At 39.5% G+C, this 10279-nt stretch overlaps 1 protein-coding gene across 1 annotated transcript in view; it reads left to right on the top strand.

The window, feature by feature from the left end:
- GPM6A (glycoprotein M6A) overlaps positions 1 to 10279 on the top strand; it is a 244914-nt gene that overhangs the window by 219443 nt on the left and 15192 nt on the right. The window contains exon 4 of the mRNA XM_012724904.1: positions 8181 to 8334. Coding sequence (XP_012580358.1) covers positions 8181 to 8334 — 154 coding nt within the window. The remainder of the gene's footprint in view (positions 1 to 8180; positions 8335 to 10279) is intronic.

Here is a 10279-nt window from a genome sequence, read left to right as displayed (position 1 = left end):
CTGCGCCACCAGGGAGGGCCTAGGTGTAGCTATTAAGGATCTGTGTGCCATTCAAGCATCCAGCGAGACCGCCAAGAATTGGTAAAGCACAAACACAAACCTCGTTCTTTCGCATAGTAGTCACAGTTGTGTCAACCAGCAGACCTGAAGGGTGGCAGCTGCGTGGGCACCTCCAGAGACAACCCAGCAGGGAGTCAGCCCTCCCGAGTGGCCCCCTACTTGTTTAGTACCCCATCTTCCAGCCCTTCCCCCCCACACACACAGAGAACAGAGACAAAAGCAGTAGAGCCTTCTCAGTCTGCAGAGGCAGCAAGCCTGGCCAGGCTTCCAGTCACCCCTAGCTGACCCCACAGTGACAGCAGGAGGCCAGCTGAGAATGTGGCTTCAGCACTTTCGGGTTAGGGCTAGGGGTGATCAAACAGAATGGATTTGTTAAATAAGACTAATACAAGGTAAGAAGGGGGGGAAAAAAACATAGTAAGTATTTTAATAGATTTCCTAGAGTGATCTTAGGTTCATCTCAGAATCAAGCAGAAGGTACAGAGATTCTCTGCTCACCCACTGCCCTTGCATGTTATGTATATGACCTTGACATCTGTAATAAGATACATTCTCTATCAAGATCCCACATTCTCTATCAAAGTTCTGCATACTTTAGGAAAATTCCACATTCCTATCCAAATTCTTCATTCACTATCAAAATCCCACACCAAGTTGCCCATGGGTCACAGCCAGTGAACCTATATGTTACAGCATCATCAAATAGTTGACATTAGAGTTCATGTTTGGCTTCATGCATTTTCATGATTTTTGAGCAAATGAATAATGGCATGTATTTATCATTACAGTATCATTCAGAGTATTTTTACTACCCTGAAATCCACCAAACTCCACGCATTCTTATTCTGGAGCCTAACACCTGACATTCATGCATCTTCTCCTGTGATGATAGTTTTTCTCATTTAGCATGTATTATAGTTGGAATCTCTCATCCCATAGCCTTCTCTCACCTAGTAGCGTGCATGCAAGTTTCTTCTAAGACTTATAATTCATTTCTTCTAAGTGCTGAGTAATATTCCATTGTCTAGAAGAACAAAAGTTGATCTAGCCATTCACCTGCTGAAGGATTACTTGGTTGCTTCAAAGTTTTAGCAATTGTGGATCAAGCTTCCCTGATCATAACACAATGTTATTTTCTAAAAGATTTACTTCTTTATGCATACAAGAACTGGCGTACATGCCAAAAGTGTGGGAGGTGAGAGGACTTAACAGAGACAGTTTGGGGAGCAGAACAGGCAATTGTACTGAAATACACTACTGAGGGGAGCAGTGGGAGGGTCAGGAGAGCTCTGCTACACCATGTGGGTCAGCTCCCTGGCCAGTGATCGAACATAAACTGTAGTGGCTGCGGAGAACTTCCTAGTGTGTGCTTAGTGGGTGCAGTGGGCATTGCACCACTAAGGAGGGCCTCACAATGTTATTAAATAACTGTTTGATCCGTATTGTACTTAGGTAATTTGGATCCACAGCGATGGCATAGCATGTAATTATGAATAAGAATTAGGTGTTTTCAAGTAATTTTTATAATAACTTAAGTATTTTTCTCACATCAAACTTTGCATTATATAGATTCCTTTACCCTGAGTTCAACACTTAATTCTGCAAGCACAGTGTTAGCATATCCATCTGCTCCACTGCTTGTCTTTTTGAGTTGCGATTGTCTCATATTAGCATGGTAGCTCTCAAACGTGGGCGTCTTCATCTCTGAACAAAGGATCACTGAGAGGTTTGGATTGTAAACCTGGTGTCTACTAAGCACGGGATGTTGCATACTATAATGCTCAGGCCTTTCCCAGGGCAGAGAATTTTCTGGCCCCAAATTTCACTAGTGTTGACTGTGTAAACCCCAATTTATAAATTTACTTCATGCCTGGTTTCTCACTCATTCTGGCATTTGGTTGTTTCGTTGACATTAGCATGAATTTCTGGCAAACCATCCAAGTTATGTATATATCCAGGCACAGGAGTGAGGAGTATAGAACATCAAGAAGCCTTCTCATCAAAGGTACTCACAGAGCTTATTTTGGTTCCAATAGATCAGAAGTTCTTCATACTGGATGTTCATCAGTCTTAGTCTTGGAAATGTTTAAAATACAGTAGCATGGAAAAGGCCTGAACATCTCTTTCTGACTCTTTATTTCTCAGGTGATCTAATGCATGGCCCTGATTGAAACTGCTATTGGAGGCTGTGATTCCTCTGCTGATGTCTACATGGAACTTCTAATCACAGGGTTTCTCCTGAGCTTTGAGCTATTATTGTCTTTCATGAACTCTAATGACATTTCTTTTTTGTTGCTGTTAAGGTGGAAACATGGTTGAATGGATATTCTTTAAATCCATTGCAAACAAGAAAATTTTCCTTAAAAGCATACTATTGGAAAATGATGGGAACCAAGCTAATACTCAGCAAAATATTTGTATATGCCCTAGCGTAAACTAGTGAATGGCAAAGGGACGGTATTAACAATAGTAGAGCCTGACTGTGTATTTTTGCTTACACTTTGCATTTGTCAGTAGATCTCTTTTGTTCAATTCTGCTTATACCTGGAAATAGCTCATTGTCTCATAAAATATATATGACAGCACATATATCAAAACACTGCATCTAATATGTGAGCTATTTTTCAGTAGTTAGGTAGTTCACAGACCTAGAGACTTTGCAGTCAGCCGACTCCTTTTCATCTGGGATGCTGACTTGTAAGCTGTTATTTTTATCTTGACTGGAACACACCTGCTAAAGTTGCCACAGAAAGTCTGTAGCTCAACAAGGTGTGATTTTCTTAGGCATCATAAGTTCATCAGAGTTCAGATCGAGAACAGTTAATGTCACAAGTCGCTTTCATGTTAAGTAACCTGTACTGTTTTTGCTGCACAATCAAGGATAATCATCTGTTTAACCTTCTTCCAAAGATTATGAAAAATCCTGCCTCCTTCAGTTCTCTTTCAGCTTCCTACTAAATTTCTAACACTGGACCCTCCTGGGTGGTACAAGGGCTTAAAAAAACCGCAATATGAAGCTCTCCACAGCTACTGCAGCATGAATTCGATCCCCAGCCAGAAAGTGACTCACATGGCGCGGAAGCTCTCTCCTGTCTCCCCTTAGCAGTGTATTTCAGTAGAGCTACTTGCTCTGCTCCCCACTCTATTTCTGGTGAATCCTCTCACTCCTATGGCCTGTACCTCATAAATAAATCTTAAAGAAAATAAATTTGTAACATTGATTGGAATATACAGGTTGATATCAAACCATAATTATATATTATTTTTTTAAATTACAATTACCCAAGTTATAACTTGTAGCAATTTTGTTGAATGCAATGCTAATACCTGGTATGATATCAGTAAATATATATTGGATAAAAAGTAAGACTAAGCCAAAGTAAGACTAAGGATACCAAGAAGATGCTTATTGTGACTCTCATTTGCATGTTTTGATTGAATTGGGCCTAAAATAATGAAGTGGTCCTAGAATAATGATGTGATAATGAAATGTGCTTAACTTTAATTATGAATCTGGCACCCAGTACCTATCATTTTGCACCATTTTTTACCACTCAAGAATGAGTTAATTAATCTAACCCAAACCAAAAAATCATAATGAATAATTTTTCCTAGACAAATTAGAGGGGGTAGTCAGAACTTTAATATGTGTGAGTGATATATGAAACCATGGTTCAATATGAAAAGCCAATGAGGCCATGTTACAAATCCTGTCTACTCAAGATCTCCCCTCCCTTCCTTCCTATAAACAAGGCCAAAGCTACTGGGAATTAAAACTTCTTGTCCAAGGCAATAAACACCAACTACAACTTAAGTAGGTCTTTTCTGTCCATACTCAGGCTTTATTTAGAAATACAAAATGATGGGCCTCTCTGGTAGTACAAGGGGTTAAATCTCAGCACTATGAAGCTCTTTGTACCACTGCAGCACAAGTTCAATCCCCAGCCAGGGAGGTGACCCACATGGCTCAGCAGATTGCGCCTCTCTTCCTGCTGCTCCCCTCAGCAGTGTATTTCAGTCGATCTGCCTATTCTGCTCCCCACTCTGTCTCTGGTGAATCTTCTCCCTTGCCCCTACCCACACTGCACTCCTGGCTTGCACCCCAGTTCTTGTATGTATACATAAATAAGTCTTTTAAAGTAGAAATACAGAATAATTATTTTTTCGAATCAAACAACTTCTTATGTATTTATTTGTAAAGTGAGATTATTATGGACCATGTGCATAGTTGAGTGACCTCATGTGTGAACCGTTTTTCTGTTTACTTTTTATGTCACATTGCAGTTCACAAAAGCTGATGTGCTGTGTCTGTCTCAAGTAAATAGTGAGTGTTCCTGACTTCAAGTATAGTCATATTTTGATTTCTTCCAGTTTTTGTTTATTCGTTTTCACTCTAAACAGAGCCTGTGGAGTTGATTTTCAGGGAGCGTTTCATCTGCAAATAGGTATTAATAGAGGCAAAAGATTTTTTTCAAGTTCAGAAGAATTGTTCAAATTCTCAGAGATTATTTTAATTAAAAATAAGAGCAACTTATCTGTGTAGGAGTCATATTCTCTCTCTCTTCCTAGCAATGGCAGTCAGGATGATCATTTTTATTTATTTATTACTCAGAGCATGTTTTTATCGAGAGTAATAATTAATTTAAATAGCAGCTCAATCTTGGTAGTCATTCTCAGATCCCATGTTAAAACATAAAATAGGAAAAGAGAATTATATTTGGATTTTGTTTAGTTTGAATTTTTCAGTGACTATGAACTGTGACTCAAAAGTCATTTCTTCAAACACAATTTGTGTATCAGTAATAATAAAAATATTTTCTCACAACACAAATTTACTGTATAGCACTCAGCAGCATTAATTTCCCTGAACATTACAGCTTGCAGAAAAAAAAGAAAATCTGAATCAGACTGTGGCTTCAGGAGTCATACCTTTTATTGCCTTGTAAAGTAACAACAGCAACACAGTTCAAAGTGTTCCACTTTGAATCTAAACCTATTGAATTATAAGTCCTATTCTCCAGTGAACAACACCTTCAAAAGAAGCTTTTGAAAAATCCCCTGGGATAGAATGAAAAACAATATAGAGGGGATGTAGTCAAAAGCATGCTGATTACTCTCCCATGGACCTTGGGTTGCTTTTAGCCTCCAAAGGAATGGACTTCAAGCTGCTGTATCATGTTCATTGTCCCTGAGACTATAAATTAGCCTTGCGATCTACAATTGCAAGTAATGAAAATGTTAATAAAGAAGGCTTTTTCCTCAAAGGATTTCCATTAACAAGATTTCTTCAGTTTTGGGGTGGTTTCCAAATTTTGTGGAGCCTTTGAGTGAGAGCCCTCATTGACTAACTTTCCCAGACTCAAGAACGTCTCCTTTTAATTTCTTAAAACGTGAAATGAAATCTAATCTCCTTCTTCTGTATAGTCCTATCATTCAGCCAAAACATAGGTTTTGGTGGTAGCGTTAATACTCAAAATAATTCTATCTAGAAGGAAAATAGCTCATATATGGTCTGTGTTTCCTAAGTGTCAGTTTCTATGCTAAATGCTTTCATGTATTATCTCTTTATAGCCTCATTACAAATTTGTGTTCAGTTCAACATTTTCTCCCATTTTATCAAGTATAAAGAGAAGCCTAGACTCAATCCAGCTGAAGATCATTTCATCAGCAAGCTCTCAAGTCCCCTTTTTTCCTAAACAAATGTGACATTTAGGTGAGAGACAGTGAGTGGCGTGTCAGTGCTTGTCAATGAATCAACTGATCCTGCCCCCTTGCAGAATAGAATCAAATAGCAGAGAAGGGAAAGTGACACATATCATCATACAGGGTATTCATACAGAAAGTGAATGGGAGCGGATGCATATAGTATGCTGAGCTAAATAGACCTTCACTAGACTGGGTACTTTAAGAATGGTAAGATAGGGACTCTTCTTGCCTCCCTGCTGGTGCAGCAGGTTAATGTCCAGCACTATGAAGCTATTCACAGCCACTATAGCACCAGTTCGATCCCAGGACAACGGGGTTGACCCATCACCTCCTCTTAGCAGTGGATAGCAGTACATCTGCCTGTTCTGCTCCCCACTCTGTCTCTGGTGAATCCTCTCAACTCCCCAGCACCTCTGGCCTGCTCCCCAGTTCTTGTATGCATAAATAAATAAATCTTTAAAAGAATGGTAGATAGGATATGGAAGGATAAAGAAAGGAGGAATTCTGAGCCAACAGTCACATTGCAGCATGCATTGCTTATGATTTGTTTTCTTTCCCTTTCCCTGAAGGAAAAAGGGGAAAACTGACCCAAGCAATGTTTTGCTTTATCTCTCTGAGAATAAAAAAAAGTATTTAGATAGTCCAGTACATTTCAAGACCAAATGTCTAGATTTCCACAAAGAATTATTGTATTCTTTTGAAGAGTTAAAAGAAAATGTTGTTTGCTCTGAGTGAAGTCCTGCCATATACCTTGACACCTATTTGGGCCTTATTAAGTATTTGTTGCACAAAAATGAAATAATCTAAAAGTGATGGAAACTAATAATTCTATGGAAAGGAGAAACAACCATTTAGGGATATTTACTCCAGTGCTGAATTTTTTTTTTAACTGTATCATCTGTAAGATAACATTTGTCCACAATGTATATGTATGTGATTTAGGGGTACAAGCTCATACCTCATCTGGTATATGTTATCACATTCACCCTGCGGCACCAGTGATCATCTCCCCTAGCCCATGATCACCCTGGCCCACTGGAACCCTTCCACTCTGTGTCTCCATACCTTGATGGTAGCCTTGATTCTACAGTCAAATTTCTAGGTTTTGTATTGGTTTAGTGTTGCCTGTTCCTTTGTTTATTTCCAGATAGTGAGATATAGTATCATTTCATTTGACATTAATGCCACTTAGTGGTAAAATATGACCAGGCTTTGTTTCATCTTGAATGTATGAAGTATAAATTTGTCTGCCAAATCATAGTTTCAGAACATTACTAGGATGGATAAGGATTTATCAGCCTCTCCAGTCATTAGTATTTCATAGTAGAGACCTGTAGTGTTTTGTGTTTACCAACATGGACACATCATATAATGAATTACATACTCATATTGTTACAGGGTAGCCCAGAGTGGACTGGGCTGCCTGTCTGTGGGGCCTCACCTGCGTGCTCACAAAAGGGTCAATAATGGGTTTATTTACAAAAGGGGAAAGGAATGGGAAGCAACCCAGTGAAAGAGAGCGGGATACAAAGTGATTGCAATACCTTACAGGCTAGGCTGACTGAATGCACCAAGTCACGAGGTCAGGAGAGCTGCTTCCGGAGCCAGAGAGCCAGAGACCATGAGATGCAATCTCGCCCTATTTATCCCCCCAAGTGTCCCAGAATTCCTGCTAGCCCCGCCCTTGGGTCCTCGCAGTTCTCTCCCTGGTACTGCTGGGAGTTGTAGTTTTCAATCACTGGAGTAGGTGTAGGGTCCAGAAAGCTGGAGTAGCAGGTGGAGTCCATTAGACTTCCCCTTAACAATATCATGAGCAATGCTAGTAAATCCAGTGATAATTTGCTGCAGGCTGTAAAATCAATTTGTATCAATGTGTGGGTCTAAACTTGTGTTTTACCCTCAGGTGATTGATATTTCTATTTGTCCCTTTTCCATTATGTCTGTAGTTGTGTTAACACTTGTTAAATATAAGTGTTAAATCAGACAATTAAGGGTATATATTTAGGGTGCTTTAGTGGCCCAAGAGGTTAATTCTCAGCATTATAAGGCTATAGGCAGCCACTGCAGCAAGAGTTTGATCCCCGGCCAGGAAGCTGACCAACATGGCATAGCAGACCCCTCCTTTCTTGCCAACTGCTCCCCTCATTAGTGTATTTCAGTAGATCTGCCTGTTCTGCTCCCAATTCTGTCTCCCCCCGCCCCCACCCTGCATCTCTGGTCTACACCCCAGCTCTAGTATGCATACACACATGAAGTAAATCTTTAAAAAAAAAAAAAGATCCTGTTTACATAGATAACTTTATATAGAGATGATATGGATTAAATAATTGGAAGTAATTTGCAGCCATCTAAATACACTATTATTTATGAGCTATTCACCTACGAATCTGTGCATCTGTTTTTTTATCTTGCAGTTCATTATGCTGACATACCTTTTCATGTTGGCCTGGCTGGGAGTCACGGCTTTTACCTCACTGCCAGTTTACATGTACTTCAATCTGTGGACCATCTGCCGAAATACCACCTTGGTGGAGGGAGCAAATCTCTGCCTGGACCTTCGTCAGTTTGGTAGGTGGCTGTCTGATTGTGAGACAGAACCTCATTTGGTTGTCCTGAAACAGCTGGCCCTGCAATGCTGCCAGTCACTTCATTGCTTGGAAAGGCATCAACATGGCCCCCTCCTAACAGAGCGATGAATATAGCCGATGTTCACTTTGGAGACATTCTTTCTTCAGTTTACAAAGTAGGGGTTCTGGGGTGCTTGGACGCTGTCCTCACGGCATGAACATGAGCACGTGCATGGTGAGCAGGCGATCAGATTTACGTCCTGACCTGGCCAGTTGTAATTGTGATTAACCTATCCAGAGTCCTGGTGCTTTTCCAAATTCAAAGTGCTTTTTGTTTTTCATTCTCTTCTGTTAAAAATTTCACAAATTTTGAAGTCTAATGTGATGGTCACCATGACATATGTACTTTTAAAGTAGGTCAAAAAACTTCACATTGGATATAAACAAATCAGAGATTATTAAATAAATCAGTAGTCCTCTTTCATTAATATTATCTTTTTTGCAGGCTAATGTTTCATGTTTGAGTAACAGTTTGCTTTATGTATATGGACTGACAGTGTGAAGATCCTGTATATGTTGATTTGACTAATTCTCACGGCACCTCTATATGGGAGACACTATTATTATACTCGTTGATAAATGACAGAATGGAGAGGTTAAATAATGTTAGTATAACCCTCCGTTAGGTTATATTAGTTATACTATATCTATACTAAGAAGTTATAGCTAGTAAGTGAGAGAGCCAGAGTTCAAACTGAGGCAATCTAGCTTCAGAGACTGTGCTCTTAATTGTAAATCAGCTCACTCTCCTATTGAAATAGGAACAGAACTTGAGAATGTGCAAAGTTTAATCGCAGCTATCTGCAATTCTAGTTCATCATTTGTAAAAACACTGTAGCTATGAATTTTAAAAGATATGCATATTCACAAGCTCAAATGGACTTTTTTTTTTTCTTGCACTGAGCAGTTATTAAAATTGAACCTCTTAGCATCTGGAACATTCTAAATGTTTTTCTCTATTGAGATTTCTTCATACTTTAAGCCAGTAGGTAACATTTCACTAGCTGATGTCTGAAGGCCTGGTGCCCTGAGGGTATATTAAGGGCACATCACAGGACAGAGAGCACATAACAACTTTGTGACTAGCTTGTGGTGTTTTTCAACATAGAGGTCCATCTGCCATCTTGTCAGAGTCCTCAGGTCCCTATCGTCAGATTCAAATTATAAACAGGACGGTCCATTCTGAGGGTGAAGTTTTTTGTCAAGGAGACAATAGAAAACTATGAGCAGCTCTTGCACTGGGGAGAGGTATGTTTGCATGGACATTTTTACATGGACATGATTCCGAGGTTCAAACCAAGAGGTTTCTCTTGCCTGGATGAGGAAAATAATAGCAACTGTGTACATACTATGTATTATTTTCTGTAAAGATTTTCTTATTTCAGTCACAGCCATTTCTTCCAAAGTCATGAGTGTATTGCTTTTCTTTAGCCAACCTAAACTAGAAAGAAAAGCTGTAGACTAAGCCTACAGGACACCTCTGCTGTACCAAGTGCTGCCGCTATCCCTCTCTGCAGTATGCTGTGGCTCATTCTCTTGTGCAATACTTGCTGGGATTTTTTTTGACAATAACATTTTTTATTTTTTAAGCAGTTGAGAATTGTTTACTTTTTCGCTTGCCCTTAAAGAACTTGCTCTCAAGTTCTTTAAGACGAGAGGCCATTGTATATGAAATCATTAAAACCCAGGAAGTCAATGATGTGTTACTGACTCTTAGTGCAAGTACAATTCAGACAAGGTGCAGAAATCAATATAATGACAAATAATCCAAGAAATAAAGAAAAGGTCGGGTTTCAGCTACCCCTTGAAGAAAGGGAAGACTTGTTAGCCCAGTAGTTCTTGACCACCAGCATTACTTCTTACCCCAGCAGACTTCAGACACATTT

This window comes from Condylura cristata, unplaced genomic scaffold (genome assembly GCF_000260355.1).
Source record: "Condylura cristata isolate star-nosed mole 26May11 unplaced genomic scaffold, ConCri1.0 scaffold00014, whole genome shotgun sequence".
Taxonomy (NCBI): Eukaryota; Metazoa; Chordata; class Mammalia; order Eulipotyphla; family Talpidae; genus Condylura; species Condylura cristata.
The sequence above is the reverse complement of the archived record's forward strand: the minus strand, read 5'-3'. Positions and strand labels throughout refer to the sequence as shown.